This window comes from Heptranchias perlo, chromosome 8, assembly GCF_035084215.1.
Source record: "Heptranchias perlo isolate sHepPer1 chromosome 8, sHepPer1.hap1, whole genome shotgun sequence".
NCBI classification, from domain to species: Eukaryota; Metazoa; Chordata; class Chondrichthyes; order Hexanchiformes; family Hexanchidae; genus Heptranchias; species Heptranchias perlo.
The window spans coordinates 87,612,672-87,630,511 of record NC_090332.1 but is presented as its reverse complement, the minus strand read 5'-3'; the positions used below and the strand labels follow the sequence as shown (position 1 = coordinate 87,630,511).

Genomic DNA, 17,840 nt, shown 5'->3' with positions numbered 1-17,840 from the left:
GCACTTTCATCATCATCTTCTCCATGGACATCTGGAAGCAGCAGAGTAGAGCTGATGGGATTTGCACAGGTTGCTGGCTTCCCTAAAGTCCGGGGCCTCGTTGACTGAACCCACGTCACCCTGCAGGCTCCTTCAGACAACTGCACCGCCTCCATTAATGTGCAGCTGGTGTGTGGTCACCAACAGTGCATCTTGCAGATCTGTGCCCATTTTCCTGGCAGTTGCCATGATGCCTTTATCTTGTGCCAATCCTCCATGCTCCTGCACAGCCAGCAAGAGGCTGGCGTCTTGGGTACAAGGACCAGCCCCCGCACAGTTGGCTCCTCACTCCTCTCAGGAACCCTGTCAGATTGCACTACAATCCGATCCCTGTGTCAGCTAGACCCTCACTGAGCAGACCATTGGTGTCCTCAAGCAACCGTTCTGCTGCCTGCATTGGTCTGGTGACTTCCTGCAATACAGCCCACTAAGAGTGTCCCGTCTGATAGTGGTTTTCTTTAACGGGGTCAACACATGGAGCCACCATTGGACAAGGACCTACAGCATGATAGGACAGAGGACACGGAGGATGATGAAGAAGCAGAAAGGTTCCAATAGTTGCCTGCAACCAGAGCTCACTGAAGACCGTTTCAGGTGAACAATCCCACTCCTCTGCATTAACAACAAGTCCAACATCTGCCTCAGTCCTTCCACCCTCAAACAAACTGCATTCACTTCAAGACCAACATTAAAAGTCATGTCAACTAACATTGCCAGGTCACCAGCTACTACAGGAACACTCTCTACGCACAAAGATTTGAAAAGGGATTATAATTTCCATGCCTTTTACTGATGCTTATCACTAATTATCATCCCGTTGTGAGCTCCTAGTACTTGTCTTAAGCGCCTATTACCTAGTCTAGTGTTCCTTTGAGGTGCTCCCCAGTGACTGCAAAATGGGAGGTGGAAGGCTGCTGTGGCTTAGTCAAGGGCTCTTGGAGATGCTTGTAGGCGGCAAGCTGGGACCTCAAAGGACGTGTCTGCAGACTGCAGTAGCTTGGTCGCTGTTGGGGCAGTCTGGCCCAACTGACAAGGGCAAGTAGTGGTTGAGAGGGTCCTAACATGCTGTCATCCTGTGATGTATGGCTTGTATGACTACCCCTGCAATTGGGCCACAGCTCAGCGCCCTCACTGTTCTGCGGGAGAGCAGACTGTAGGAGATCCGTGATCAGACTGAAGCCCGATCCATTCAGTCTCCTAGACTGTCCAACGTGGAGGAGTTGGTTGAGCCCGGGGCCTGCATGGTCCCACTATAAGCGTCGCTGAGAGATTCCATTACTGGTGCCACAGACTCCTGCAAGGAGGGCCCAGCAGCAACGTCCATTGAGGTGGACACACGCTCCATCATTGACTGCAGAGGGTCGATGCCACGCACCAGATCCCCACACAGGTTGGTAGTGGACTCCCCCAGACTCTCCGACACGTTGTGAAAGATCCATAGCTGGCAGCCCATGCATTCAGGGGCACAGAAAGGTTTTGCCACTGAAGTTTGAATCTCTATCTTCTTCAGCAGGGCTGCACGTGAGCTGTTTCCTGGGCCGTCCTTGCCACCTGCACTTGTTCCTCTTCACTTGTGCTCAGTAAATGACCCAGTGCAGAACCCTCTCATTGTCTCTACCACGCTGGGTGCCAGAAATCGTCTCTTTTTATGACTTGCACACAAAAAGCTGCAAATTACAAAGATGATGTAGTGATCAATCCTGATGGAGAAAGAAGAGTTTTTCTTCCCTCTTTTTCTTCAATTAATCATGTTTTACTTCCTTTCTTTTCTTATTTTCTTTCTCTTTTTCCATTACATTTGTTTAGTATTTTCTCTTCCTTTACTATTTTTAAATCTTTTATTCCATTTTCCTTTCTCCCTCTCACTTTGCCGTTACAGTGGATCTGAACAGCTCCCTGTGAGCACTTGGCTTATTACTCTGTAAAGTCAATGCTCATTTTCAGTCATTAACGATACTTTTTTCACACCATCGCATGGCTCCCATTAACTTCAAGGAATCTTGTTTGCTCATGAAAACTGCACTTAAATTCTGTCCTAGGCAGCGACACATAAAAAAAATAGAATGTAGTTTCAGATTAACCGGCAACAGAACAACTCTTTTCAAAAAAAAAAGATTTTCTTTTCTGTACCGTGCTGGCTTTTCCAAAATTCTCTTTTTTTTTTATGTGTGCAGACTTCTCAGATTTCTATTTAGGCTCTTTTTTTGAATATGGACATTAAGGTCATTATGCCATTCCCACCACCGTAGGATTAGAGTTCTGCCAGGTTTGTTCAGTCCTCTCTAGATAGTTGCGAGCAGTCCAACTTAGGATCATTTGGCTGTGTAGAGTCCAAAAATCTGTTGTTTCATTTTATTATTCCCCAATTTTGTCTCTTCCTCCCCCCTCCTCAACTCCTCACAATTCCATGGGCACCCACTGTCATTTGGTAGCTTGCCCAATTGGCCATTATCCATTTTTGACCCTTCACGATGTGTATTACCATGTTATTCAACTATAACAGGGTGGGGGGGGGGGAAGAAGGGGGAGGAAATCACAGCCGAGTCTTATCCCATTTTCAATCAATACTCACACACGCCACTTCTAACATGGGCTGTCGGATACTGACGAGGAGCAGGAATCTGGCCAACCCTCCTCTCCCGAACCCAGAGGCGCAGAGAGCATGGAGAATGGATTGCATGTGCAAATCCACATCATCCCTTATCTTTAGAACAATAGCTATAAAATTAAAATTGATTATGTTTTGTGAATAATGTAATGAGATTCTTTCACAGACATCCTCTGCTAGTTGTGAATTGAATTTTGGCTCTTCTAATCCAGCTCTTAATGGAGATGAACCCAGAACATAAAACTATTGGCACTAAAAGTGTTGTTGAAATGTGAAGAGGAGTTTGCACACACACACCTGTGAATAATATTTAAACTATTTACCGTTAAAATACACTTTATAGGGATAAGTTCCAACTTTGTGTTCCTGGTGGGCAGCCTTGTCTACTGAAAGAGCATATCAGAAATTTAAAAATGTTTGGTTGGAAAATAGCATACAACCACATTTCCAATTTGTGTTTCTGATGGGTGAGACTCCCTGCTCAGAATGTTAAGTTAAAAATTACCCCTGATATATGTTCAGAATAATGACATAAACGCATAACTCAGGAAATTCTGACCACCCCACAGTGCTCCACTATGACAATAACAAGAACAACAACCTGCATTTATGATGTGGAGATGCCGGTGATGGACTGGGGTTGACAATTGTAAACAATTTTACAACACCAAGTTATAGTCCAGCAATTTTATTTTAAATTCACAAGCTTTCGGAGACTTCCTCCTTCCTCAGGCAAATGTTTCAGGATCTCCTTGAAGCCTACGCATTTATACATATAGAACAATACATGGTGTTTACAGACTGCCCCTGCAACTGCCCGTTGCCAAGGCAATCACCGTGTTCAGACAGAGAGGTGTCACCTGCAGAACCCCCGAATACACATTCAACAAAAAAACAAACAGGGAAAAAAAAACAGAGAAAAAAAACAGAGAGAGGCAGAAACATCCGGAAGGCAGAGAGAGCCAGCAAATGACCCATTATATTAAAAACAGATAACATTTGTTCGCTGGTGGGGTAACGTGTAGCGTGACATGAACCCAAGATCCCGGTTGAGGCCGTCCTCATGGGTGCGGAACTTGGCTATCAATTTCTGCTCGACGATTTTGCGTTGTCGTGTGTCTCGAAGGCCGCCTTGGAGTACGCTTACCCGAAGGTCGGTGGATGAATGTCCATGACTGCTGAAGTGTTCCCCGACTGGGAGGGAACCCTCCTGTTTGGCAATTGTTGCGCGGTGTCCGTTCATCCGTTGTCGCAGCGTCTGCATGGTCTCGCCAATGTACCATGCTCTGGGGCATCCTTTCCTGCAACGTATGAGGTAGACAACGTTGGCCGAGTCACAGGAGTATGAACCATGCACCTGGTGGGTGGTGTCCTCTCGTGTGATGGTGGTATCTGTGTCGATGATCTGGCATGTCTTGCAGAGGTTACCGTGGCAGGGTTGTGTGGCGTCGTGGACGCTGTTCTCTTGAAAGCTAGGTAATTTGCTGCGAACGATGGTCTGTTTGAGGTTGGGTGGCTGTTTAAAGGCGAGTAGTGGAGGTGTGGGGATGGCCATAGCGAGGTGTTTGTCCTCATTGATGACATGTTGAAGGCTGCGGAGAACATGGCGTAGTTTCTCCGCTCCGGGGAAGTACTGGACGACAAAGGGTACTCTGTTGGTTGCGTCCCGTGTTAGTCTCCTGAGGAGGTCTATGCGATTTTTTGCTGTGGCCCGTCGGAACTGTCGATCGATGAGTCGAGCGTCATATCCCGTTCTTACTAGGGCGTCTTTCAGCGTCTGTAGGTGTCCATCGCGTTCCTCCTCGTCTGAGCAGACCCTGTGTATTCGCAGGGCCTGTCCATAGGGGATGGCCTCTTTGACGTGGTTAGGGTGGAAGCTGGAAAAGTGGAGCATCGTGAGGTTGTCCGTGGGCTTGCGGTAGAGTGAGGTGCTGAGGTGCCCGTCTTTGATGGAGATTCGTGTGTCCAAGAAAGAAACTGATTCTGAGGAGTAGTCCATGGTGAGCTTGATGGTGGGATGGAACTTGTTGATGTTATCGTGTAGTCTCTTTAGTGATTCCTTGCCGTGGGTCCATAGAAAGAAAATGTCGTCGATGTATCTGGTGTATAGTGTTGGTTGGAGGTCTTGTGCAGTGAAGAAGTCCTGCTCGAACTTGTGCATGAAAATGTTGGCGTATTGGGGTGCGAATTTGGTCCCCATGGCTGTTCCGTGTGTTTGTGTAAAGAACTGGTTATCGGCATCTCCACATCATGACTACCATCGACACCACAAACTACCGGCTCACAGTGGAAAGGATATCCAAGAAGATCGCGCATTTAGACACAGACATCAAGTTTTTACAGAGCTGCAAGAAAGCAGACAAGATCCCGAAAGGACTCCAGATCACGAACCCACTCAAGTCCACATACAACTCGGATTACGCTGAGAGACTCTGCCGCCGTACCTCTCGCACACTCCGCAACCATCTCATACACCAACTCTACAGCAGACGCCACAACCTCGAAACCAAGATAGAGTCCATACTCTCAACCTGTACTCAGGACACAGCAGACCAGCTACGTTATACCGCCAAACAGACGAGGCAACGGAACTACGCTGCCTACATGAAAACCAAGAGCAGGAAGCTTGAGAAACTCGGCATCACCACCAGCAACGACCAAGCTTCCCCTGGTACCACGGTTGCAACCACAGGGAAGTCTATTGTCAATTTATCCGACCACACCCTTCAACCAGACGAAATCGAAGTTCTCAGCCGAGGGCTCAATTTCTGCCCCACTACCAAAATGGACCCCACTAGTCTCGCGGCGGACACAGAGGAATTCATCAGGAGAATGAGGCTCCGGGAATTCTACCACAAACCCCAAGATTTCAGCAGCGAACCCAATGAGACAATCGACGATCCGGAACAGCAGACAGAGGGATCCGCGGTACAGCAACCGAAGAGGAAAGAGTCAAACTGGACTCCTCCGGAGGGTCGCTGCTCTCAGCTGGACATGTATGCTCAAGCTGTCAGGAAATGCGTCAATGCCAGATTCATCAGCCGCACTCAGAAGACAGTCCAGAATGTCACCCGAGCACAACGCAACGCCATCAACGCTCTCAAGACCAACCGCAACATCGTCATCAAACCAGCGGACAAAGGAGGAGCCATAGTCATACAGAACAGAACAGACTATTGCAAAGAAGCATACCGACAACTGGACAACCAGGAACACTACAGACGGTTACCCGCAGATCCGACCAAAGAACACACCCACCAGCTCAACAAACTGATCAAGACCTTCGATCCAGACCTTCAAAGCATCCTACGCATTCTCATCCCACGTAATCCCCGCGTGGGAGACTTCTACTGCCTCCCAAAGATACACAAAGCCAACACACCCGGACGTCCCATCGTATCAGGCAACGGAACCCTGTGTGAGAACCTCTCTGGATACATCGAGGGCATCCTGAAACCCATCGTACAGGGAACCCCCAGCTTCTGTCGCGACACTACAGACTTCCTACAAAAACTCAGTACCCACGGACCAGTTGAACCAGGAACACTTCTCACCACGATGGACGTCTCGGCACTATACACCAGTATCCCCCACGATGACGGCATCGCTGCGACAGCATCAATACTCAACACCAACAACAGCCAATCTCCGGAAGCCATCCTACAACTCATCCGCTTCATCCTGGATCACAATGTCTTCACCTTCGATAACCAGTTCTTTACACAAACACACGGAACAGCCATGGGGACCAAATTCGCACCCCAATACGCCAACATTTTCATGCACAAGTTCGAGCAGGACTTCTTCACTGCACAAGACCTCCAACCAACACTATACACCAGATACATCGACGACATTTTCTTTCTATGGACCCACGGCAAGGAATCACTAAAGAGACTACACGATAACATCAACAAGTTCCATCCCACCATCAAGCTCACCATGGACTACTCCTCAGAATCAGTTTCTTTCTTGGACACACGAATCTCCATCAAAAACGGGCACCTCAGCACCTCACTCTACCGCAAGCCCACGGACAACCTCACGATGCTCCACTTTTCCAGCTTCCACCCTAACCACGTCAAAGAGGCCATCCCCTATGGACAGGCCCTGCGAATACACAGGGTCTGCTCAGACGAGGAGGAACGCGATGGACACCTACAGACGCTGAAAGACGCCCTAGTAAGAACGGGATATGACGCTCGACTCATCGATCGACAGTTCCGACGGGCCACAGCAAAAAATCGCATAGACCTCCTCAGGAGACTAACACGGGACGCAACCAACAGAGTACCCTTTGTCGTCCAGTACTTCCCCGGAGCGGAGAAACTACGCCATGTTCTCCGCAGCCTTCAACATGTCATCAATGAGGACAAACACCTCGCTATGGCCATCCCCACACCTCCACTACTCGCCTTTAAACAGCCACCCAACCTCAAACAGACCATCGTTCGCAGCAAATTACCTAGCTTTCAAGAGAACAGCGTCCACGACGCCACACAACCCTGCCACGGTAACCTCTGCAAGACATGCCAGATCATCGACACAGATACCACCATCACACGAGAGGACACCACCCACCAGGTGCATGGTTCATACTCCTGTGACTCGGCCAACGTTGTCTACCTCATACGTTGCAGGAAAGGATGCCCCAGAGCATGGTACATTGGCGAGACCATGCAGACGCTGCGACAACGGATGAACGGACACCGCGCAACAATTGCCAAACAGGAGGGTTCCCTCCCAGTCGGGGAACACTTCAGCAGTCATGGACATTCATCCACCGACCTTCGGGTAAGCGTACTCCAAGGCGGCCTTCAAGACACACGACAACGCAAAATCGTCGAGCAGAAATTGATAGCCAAGTTCCGCACCCATGAGGACGGCCTCAACCGGGATCTTGGGTTCATGTCACGCTACACGTTACCCCACCAGCGAACAAATGTTATCTGTTTTTAATATAATGGGTCATTTGCTGGCTCTCTCTGCCTTCCGGATGTTTCTGCCTCTCTCTGTTTTTTTTCTCTGTTTTTTTTTCCCTGTTTGTTTTTTTGTTGAATGTGTATTCGGGGGTTCTGCAGGTGACACCTCTCTGTCTGAACACGGTGATTGCCTTGGCAACGGGCAGTTGCAGGGGCAGTCTGTAAACACCATGTATTGTTCTATATGTATAAATGCGTAGGCTTCAAGGAGATCCTGAAACATTTGCCTGAGGAAGGAGGAAGTCTCCGAAAGCTTGTGAATTTAAAATAAAATTGCTGGACTATAACTTGGTGTTGTAAAATTGTTTACAACCTGCATTTAGATAGGGCTTTTAATGTTCCAAGGTGCTTCATGGAGGCATGAGAAAACACAGATGCTGAACCACAGAAGAAGGGATTAAGAGAGCTTATTAAACAAGGTACGTCTAAGGAAAGTCATCAAGGAGGAGAGGGAGGTGGGGAGAGAAAGGGATTTAGAAAGGGAAGAGAGTGGGACCTAGGTGGCTGAAGTCACAGCTGCCAATAATGGGTGTTATAGTGCTTTGCATCTTGATAAGCTATACATTTCCAATTGTAACAGACTCGAACACTTGCTTAGTTTGTTTATCTGAAATTTATGAACATGAATGTTTAAGTATAGCAGGGGCTTTTCTCGCACAAAGATTTGCAAATGTACCAGATTTTTTTGAAGTATTTCTTTTCTTCTCTTCCTTTCAGGTGGTCCTTCCACCTTACCTGGCCTAGAGGCCAGCTCGCAGGCTTATATTTACCTGTTACAGACCACCAGAAATGTGGACCTAAGGTGGTTCCTCATCTGATTTCTCCTCTCTTCTAGTAGGGAAGTCCCTGACCTTTGCTCTGCTTCTTGCCCAGTGGCAGGAACTGAATCAATCCCATATCCCATTAATCGTTGGCATGGTATTCTGCAAATCCATTCTGCTACTGAGTCAGATTTTAACATTTGGTGCTCAGTCCCGAAACAAATAAGAATATTGATTGACAAGAAAACCACACATAACCACAAATTACAACTATTTAAGCCCTTTCACACTCTCAATGTGTAGAAAGTCGATCTCACAAATGCATAGACGGTTTTCTTAAATTATATTCCCCATTCTCAAAAACTGGACTCTTACTGTTTCTTCCCTAATTTCTTCCCAAAAACTGAACTGCCTGGTTGAAATCTGGTCAAATGGTTAACTTCCTTTGTTGCAACATGCACTATTGTAATTTTTTATATAGTAGAGTGACCAAAGGGATTAAACAGAGTGCCACAAATCAGTAGATTTTGCTTGTTTCATTCTTAATTAGAATTCAGACAATAGCTGCCGATCAAGAGGAGTCCTTTGATTCCAGATCAGATTGCTTAACTAATTTAACTTGCTATTGTTGTATCAGTGTAAATAGCAAGGTTGCTGTAACCAGAATGAACTAATGGTGCATTCCTTGTGTTTATCAGGAAACATGCATATTGAATGAATCTTAGGTGAGTAAAATTGGATGTTCCATGTGAAATGGTGTGAATGTTATGCATATATATACATATTTATATCGTTGAGTATAGCTTTTGCATCTTGAATTGTATAATCCTTAAATTAGTCTGATAACCTGAGTTTAAATTAATTGAGTTTAAATGAACCTGAGTTTAAGTGAATTGAGTTGTTAAAATAAGACATTAAAAAAGTACTGCAGTTCTCACAATTTCTGGTAGTAGGTCGGATAGAAAGTTCACTTATAACTCTTTGTTTGAGGAGGACATTACTCGACTCTTGCTGTGGGAGGTTTTGGCACCAGGGGAAGAGTACCTGAAAAGCCCAGATATTGTGTGAACCTGCCTCTAGTAAACATTTTGGCCATGAATTTTCAGTTCCTTGTTATATATAATCCAAAGCATGTAATTTTGTATGTTCTTGTTATTGATATTGTTAACATTAAGAGTGGTTTTATTAATTATTTGTGTAATTATTTATTAAATCAAGAAAACTAAGACATTGAAAAAAGAATGCCTTTTCATCCTCATTGTCTACTCATCATGTGATTCTGGCCTAAATCGCATTTGAAATGACAGACAGGGAGCTGTGCAGATTTCTACAGTTTCCACCAGTGTTGGTCTGTGGCCATATATGAAATGCTGAATAATCACCTGATTTAGAACCCCAGCTAATATTCAGTTTTATCTTTGAAAATGAAATTATAGTGGAAGCAGATTCCATAGGAACCTTCAAAAGGCGATTGGACATATACTTGAAGAGGACTCATTTGCAGGGTTATGGGGAAAAAGCAGGGGTGTGGGACTAAATTGGACAGCTCTTTCAAAGAGCCGGCACAGGCATGACGGGCCAAATGGCCTCCTTCTGTTCTGTAAGATTCTATGATTCTAGTGCATTATTTTTAAAAGATATTTTCATCTCCATGACTGCCACTGATAAATATGTGGTAAAATTGCTGCCCGAGATTGCAGAAAATAAAATTAATTTAATGATGTACCACAGAAGAATTTTCCTAAATTTTTAAATCAATGATTAGTATGCTTACACATAAAAACAAATACAACTCAAATCAGGTTCCGTGATCTTGCTGTACAATTCCATTAAATGTTAATTGTGTTGGTGGCTAGCCTGTCAATTATTCTGTTTATCTTTGGATTTTCATCCTGCAAACAGGTCCAAGCATTAGTGTAATTATTTTTTTCATGTCTGCCAGTGCCAACAGTCTTTGTCTCGGGATTCAAGTTATACAGCTCAAATATAATACGAAACACAAGTGTATGTTTAAAATGCCTCAACTGCTGGGAATTATTTTTGTTGGATGTCTGAAAAGCCAATGACAAAACAACAGCTGCACCATATTACTTGACAGCCTCCAGAGATGTATTGTTTGCAGCTATATTTTAAAACCTTCTCGGTGTTTTTAATTTTTGGCTTGCAAACTATCACGGTTAAGTTAAAGTCTCATCGATACTGTTTAACCAGCAAGATTAATTCCCAAAGAAGTGTTGTGCAAGGTATTCATGTAGTGCAAGTGGTGCTATTTTTGAAGCAGTGCCATCATATTTGATATGGGCACCCAAAAAATGAGAAAATGACTTTTAGTAAGTGTTTTTTTGTTGCATTTTAGAACTTAATATCACTACACTTCTATTTTAAATAATTGTACTCCAACTATAAGATGCCTGGTTAATAAGAAAAAGATAAACTTCCTGTCAAAAAACAATGTAGCTTTAAATCATTTGCACTGTGACTTTTAAAATGATACTTAGTCAAAATAATGTCACTTTTTTCACAGCACAGGTGCAGTGTCATATCTGTGTGTTAGCACTGAGGGACAGCCATACACACAGGAAGGATTCAGAACCATCACAAAGGCCTTATGAAAATCAATAAGAGTATAGATAATATTTTAAGCTGAACCCCGTACTCTTTTATACACCAAACAAAAAAATATTTAATGTCAATGATCATTATTCAGAATTCAAGTCCTTTAAAATATGATTATGATCTGGAATGCACTGCCTGAGGGGGTGGTGGAGGCAGATTCAATCATGGCCTTCAAAAGGGAATTGGATATGTACTTGAAGGAAAAAAAATCGCAGGGCTACGAGGAAAGGGCGGGGGAGTGGGACAAGCTGGATTGCTCGTGCATGGAGCCGGAGCGAACTCGATGGGCCGAATAGCCTCCTTCCATGCTGTAACCTTTCTATGATTCTATATGACCGGTTAACCCATATGTGGAGACATAAGATAGGAAGCTGCTCTCACTATCACTTTATGAAGAAATGTTTTGACATTTGTTTTGGTTTCTGGGACTCTGCTGATTTTTTTTTAATATATTTTTTAAAATTAACATGGTGCTGATGACACCAGGAGTCAGTTACTTGCTGACCAGCATAAGGGAGCTGAGTTAACAGGAAAATTGATGTTGAGTTATTGGTTATGTTGATTTTAAATTCCTTAGAAAGATCTCCAACACAGCACCCCTGATAGTGCTATCAGCAGTTTCTGTACACACATCCACACATATTGAAACCAGAAAGGGCGAGAAGCTCAGTAACAATTGTCTAACTATTTTTGAAGGATGTCCCGCAGGTGAAATCTTTTCTTCAACGATGCGCCTCTGACTAATTTGTTTCATTAATTAAATTCTCAAATATGATATCCCAAAATATTAAGTAATTGCTTTGCTCATGATGGTTTTAAGAATTTTCCTCCGAATTGATTTTTAAAAACTATATAAATAAACACAAAACTGATTCAGAACGGTTTCATTATAATTCGTTTTATTGGTTCTTTATAACACTTTGTTTTAGTCATATTAGCTTTTAACTTGTACAATATTTGCTGCCGTTTTAAAACTTGCTTCGGAGTAGTTAATGGTAATTTTGAACCAATTATGGAAATGGTGTACTCTGTTTAACTGAAGCACTGGGATAGGCGCAACTTTTTTCCAAGTTTGACACTACGTCGAATCATCAATGAAAAACGCCGAATCCAACTTGCTATGGAAATAGCTACACACACGGGAAAAAAACTCAAGAAAGCACATCATATTACTGAGTATCTGATAATAATTCCTAGCAACAGTTGTCCGGACCAATATTTACAATGCAATGGACAACGTGCGTGACATCTTTTATACACTCTGATAGTGAACCATACAGGACAAAGACAAAGCGGGTGTGGCTGGTGACATGAATGAACTCAGTCTCACAACACACAACCGTATCAAGTAAAGAAGTGTCTTGAGGCCCCGTTATGTTTGAGTTCTGCTATTTCAGTTGCATTTGGTTCACCTCCTCCGATACTGGCACTGCAGTTGTCCTGAGATCTTGCTCCTGCGTTGACTTACTACTCCCGGCGTAGCTCGACTTCCACCTCATCAATATCATCTTTTTAAAGTATTTCATTGTGTTATTCTTAACTGTCACAAAAAACATGGTGTTGATCACGCTGTTGCTCATGGCAATGCATTCGACCATGTAGAATACGGTAATGTAGTGTTTCTCTTTTAAAACTAGAGTTGGGTAGAAATCACGAACTATTATAAATCCATAATAAGGAGCCCAACATAATATGTAAACAGTCAGTATGCCCATGAGCACCAGCACCGTCTTCCTCCGACACTTCAGCCTTTTCCTAATCTGTTCAGTCTGGAATCCCGGCACACTTTTAAACCAGAGCTCTCTGGAGATCCGAGCGTAGCAGAGAGCCATGGTCACCACGGGACCCACAAACTGCAGCACAAAGATAAAGAGGAAATAGCACTTGTAGGACACCTGATGGTCTGCCGGCCAGATCTGACCGCAGAAGATCTTGTGCTGAGTTTTGGTGTGCGGAATGATCGTCTCTGCGGTGAAGTAGGCGGATGGGATTGCCATGAGCAGGGAGGCGACCCACACCACCCCGATAAGCACATAGGCGGTCTGATACTTCATTCGGGGTTTCAGAGGGTACACGATGGCCAAATACCTGCGGGAAAGGGCAATAGCACGATAAATCATCACTATATAACACGATAATTCATCACTATATAACACGATAAATCATCACTATATAACACGATAATTCATCACTATATAACACGATAATTCATCACTATATAACACGATAAATCATCACTATATAACACGATAATTCATCACTATATAACACGATAAATCATCACTATATAGCACGATAAATCATCACTATATAACACGATAATTCATCACTATATAGCACGATAAATCATCACTATATAACACGATAAATCATCACTATATAACACGATAATTCATCACTATATAACACGATAAATCATCACTATATAACACGATAATTCATCACTATATAACACGATAAATCATCACTATATAACACGATAATTCATCACTATATAACACGATAATTCATCACTATATAACACGATAAATCATCACTATATAGCACGATAAATCATCACTATATAACACGATAATTCATCACTATATAGCACGATAAATCATCACTATATAACACGATAAATCATCACTATATAACACGATAATTCATCACTATATAACACGATAAATCATCACTATATAACACGATAAATCATCACTATATAACACGATAAATCATCACTATATAGCACGATAAATCATCACTATATAGCACGATAAATCATCACTATATAACACGATAATTCATCACTATATAGCACGATAAATCATCACTATATAACACGATAATTCATCACTATATAGCACGATAATTCATCACTATATAACATCATAATTCGTCACTATACAACAGGATAATTCATCAGCATAAAGCACCATAATTCATCACTATATAACACCATAAATCATCACTATATAGCACGATAATTCATCACTATATAACACGATAATTCATCACTACATCACCGTGCATGACATTTTAAAATGACTCTGTGTTGTGTGAGTAAAGCAGTCTGACAGGGGTCACTCTTTAGCAGTGATGGAGACCGGTTTGGTAACAACTATGTTTATTCCGCTCTTTTAAAAAACCGAGGAGCACAGTACTGTTGAGACGGGCTGGAACCCACACTCTGTACTCTGGCGTGCCCCGAGAAAGGGAACGCAACTCAATACTAACAAAAGATTGTCGCCTGAACTGCAAAAAGGACGGATTTTGCAACTTATTTCATTTATTCTAAACGGCAGTTCTAACATTTCACTTTCCTGGAGGGCTTGAAAAGGGCAGCGTTTAACGGACATTCCTGAATATTTCAGGGATAGGATTAATTAACAGCGAGAGAACGAGGTGTCCTTTGGGATCTGACCATTTCTGCTGATGTGCGAGTAACTGATACACAGGCGTCTTCTTTTTATCTTTATCTTTCATGAGATTTCAAGATTTAAAAAAAAACAGACTCAGTAAGTTTGCAATGTGAATATCCGCTATGGTTGATGAAAGCGTTAGATGCAAACCACAATCATAGTAAAAAGGTTTTGAAATGTAAGTGTTTGGTGAAAGATATTTTAAATCCTTTTCATTACTGATTAAATCCAAATAAATCAATAACATAAACTCATTCACAAACCCCCGCCCTTCTGGGCTACAATATTTGTTCACATCTTAAGCAGTTTTGTCATCTCCATTGTGGGTCACTCTGGTGTCTCTCCCTTGAATACACATCTACTGAAAGCCTCGCTTACCGATCTACTGCAATGGCCAGGAGCGCGTTGGTGGACACGTACAGGGACACGGTCCGGAGATAATTGACAGAGGCACACAGCACATGGCCATGCTCCCAGGACATCTGTTTAACCACATAATAATCCATCTCAAAGGGGCAACACACGATGGCAACGAGGAAATCGGAGATGGCCAGATTGGCAATCAGCAGATTGGTGAGATTGCGGAGTTTCTTGTAGCGGGCTAACGTGGCGATGAAGATGAAGTTACCGATGCCACAGACCAGCATGATGCCGACCAAAGCCACGCCGACCACCGCCCTGGCCGCGCAGAATGTCCCGTCCACCGTGAAGTCTTGTTTCTCGGACCGGGAGCTATCGTAATCCAGGTCGTCGCAGCTCAGATTCTGGGAGAGAATCAGATTCCTCAAATCCAGTTCATCGGGGAAAGTCTGGTAAATCTCGGCGGAATCGCTGCATTGGTCGCCCATTATAGGCTCGGGTTGTGCCCCTGGTCTTTCAGAGTTGTAAACACTTTAAACAAATAGGAGAATATTAATATATAGCTATAGATATATTTATAGCTAGAAGCCAGAGGCTGGAGATTTAGCCGCCAGCATTTAATGTGACATCTCATTACCTGAACTCACACTAGTTAAATATTGACAGTGGGACTATCTCCTGTCCAAAACTTAAATACAGTATAAAAATAGCAATAAAATAGTCTTAGAATTGCGAATCTTGCTACTGAAGCTTGTGTGGATTGACAATAATAATTTTGCATGAGATGTATCGATTTTTTTCTTAATGGCAATGTAGTGGTAACAGAATCAAAATTATATTTGATTATCAGTAACGGTACATTATAAGACGGTAATATAATCTGGTGTTTTTACCATTCGGATAAAAAGAGCAAAAGATGAAACGAGCCCATACTCCTACAAATATTCTCCATTAAATTATATTTAAATGAATTTAGTTTTTCACATTGGCCGCCACTCACACATATTTATAATTCCTCCCGTACAGCGACTTCCATTTATCCAACCCCTTTAATGTAAAAACAAAACTGGAATTACTACAGTATTAAAGGAACAAAATTTCATTTTTGGAACATGGAATGATAATATTTCTACAGAGGTATTTTAATCAATAATAAAATGAGCGGCATCTTTGTGACATGTGCAGTGTATAAAGGCATCACTTAATAAAGTTCTTATCCTCACCATCGCTTTGAACTTTAGACGAGAGTTTCCCCAATTTTCCAGTGTCTGGCTCAGTCCCTGTTCTGCTTGCGGAGAAACTTCTCGCCAGTTCAGCCCCTGGTTTGGGATTGTCCACAGTCTTCGGCCATCCTGTTTACACCAAGCTCTTCGCCTCTTGAGTTGCGGTGGTGTCTGACGCAGATCTGAGACTGAGGAAGGAGCTGCTGCCTCAGATGGGTCGAGACGAATAGCTTCTGTCCCCCGTCTCATGGTAAATATCAACCACAGCAGCGGCTCTGACGCATTTCGCACACAAATGAAAACCTGATCATTAGCACACCTGGCTCAGTCCTGCATAGAGACCCTGTCCTGCCTCTCCAGTGCAGTTCCAACATACAAAATGTTCTTCAGGTTGTATTCGGCATTGTAATCTACCCAAGGAACGTCCTGTCTTTCATAAAAAAAAATGCTATTGGTGAACTGGAGATAACTTCACACTTCGTTTGACAAGTGCTAGTTTGTAATTTGAAGAGCTTCCCACAATACAGGTACAAAAAAATAATCAAAAGGGCTAATGGAACGTTAGCCTTTATATCCAGATGGCTAGAATACAAAGAGGAGGAGGTTCAGCTGCAGCTATATGAAACTCTGGTTAGAACAGGTCTGGAGTACTTGCCTTAGAGGCAGCGCAACGAAGGTTCACTAGATTGATTCCTGGGATGAGAGGGTTGTCCTATGAGGAGAGATTGAGTAGAATGGGCCTATGCTCTCTGGAGTTTAGAAGAATGAGAGGTGATCTCATTGAAACATATAAGAGTCTGAGGGCTTGACAGGGTAGATGCAGAGAGTCTAGAACTAGAGGGCATAGTCTCAGGATAAGGGGTCGGACATTTAGGACTGAGATGAGGAGGAATTTCTTCACTCAGAGGGTTGTGAATATTTGGAGTTCTCTACCCCAGAGGGCTGTGGATGCTCAGTCATTGAGTATATTCAAGGCTGAGAGCGATAGATTTTTGGAGTCTAGGGGAATCAGGGGATATGGGGATCGGGCGAGAAAGTGGAGTTGAAGTCGAAGATCAGCCATGATCGATTTGAATAGTGGAGCAGGCTCGAGGGGCCGAATGGCCTACTCCAGCTCCTATTCCTTATGTTCTTATGTACTGTGTACAGCTTTGGGCACAGAACCTTAGAAAGGATACATTTGCCTTGAAAGGAGTGCAGCACAGATTCACCAGAATGTTACAGGGCTCCAAGGGTTAAATTATGAGGAGAGATTACATAAACTAGGCTCGTATTCCCTGGAATATAAAAGGTTAAAGGTTGATTCGATTGAGGTTTTTAAGATTTTGGAAGGAATTGATAGGGTAGATAGAGAGAAACTTTTTCCGCTGGTGGGAGAGTCTAGGACAAGGGGATATAACCTTAAAATCAGAGTCAGGCCATTCAGGAGAGAAGTTAGGAAACACTTCTTCACGCAAAGGGTGGTAGAAATGTGGAACACTCTCCCACAAAAAGCAGTAGATGTTGGTTCAATGAATAATTTTAAATCTGAGATCGATAGATTTTTGCTAGCCAAGGGTAATAAGTGATTTGGAGCAAAGGCAGGTAAATGGAGTCAGGATACAGATCAGCCATGATCTCATTGAATGGCGGAACAGGCTCAAGGGACTGAATGGCCTCCTCCTGTTCCTATGTTCACATGTAATATTGGTGCTCAACTCTGTAAACCAGTCCTAAAAGAAGTGCCTGTAATTCACTGTAATGCTACCTACCATCTGGCTGGATTTTGCATTGCTTTGACAATCCATCACAAGTTTTGATCTGTGAAGAGATTCTTGCTCATTTCTATTCTCAACAAATACTTGGATTCG

General features: G+C 43.2%; 1 protein-coding gene across 2 annotated transcripts; it reads right to left on the bottom strand.

Annotated features, from left to right (window-relative positions):
• Nucleotides 1-11,917: 11,917 nt before the first annotated feature.
• Nucleotides 11,918-16,220, bottom strand: prokr1b (prokineticin receptor 1b). Of its 2 annotated transcripts, XM_067988416.1 has the most exons (3): nucleotides 15,991-16,220; nucleotides 14,786-15,298; nucleotides 11,918-13,094 (listed from the first exon to the last, which is right to left on the bottom strand). In XM_067988416.1, exons 2-3 carry the CDS (start codon nucleotides 15,253-15,255, stop codon nucleotides 12,395-12,397), a joined length of 1,170 nt encoding a protein of 389 aa, XP_067844517.1. In that variant the 5' UTR covers nucleotides 15,256-15,298; nucleotides 15,991-16,220; the 3' UTR covers nucleotides 11,918-12,394. The 2 variants fall into 2 exon arrangements, with proteins under 2 accessions (XP_067844517.1, XP_067844518.1); XM_067988417.1 differs by lacking the exon at nucleotides 15,991-16,220 and having other exon boundaries at nucleotides 14,786-15,383.
• Between the last annotated feature and the right edge of the window lie 1,620 nt (nucleotides 16,221-17,840).

Bases quoted from the DNA above. Each gene is read 5' to 3' on its own strand.
- prokr1b (XM_067988416.1), bottom strand. From the start codon at position 15,255: ATGGGCGACCAATGCAGCGATTCCGCCGAGATTTACCAGACTTTCCCC. The intron at 13,095-14,785 runs GTAAGCGAGGCT...CCTTTCCCGCAG, and splicing joins CTGGCCATTGCAGTAGATCG to GTATTTGGCCATCGTGTACC.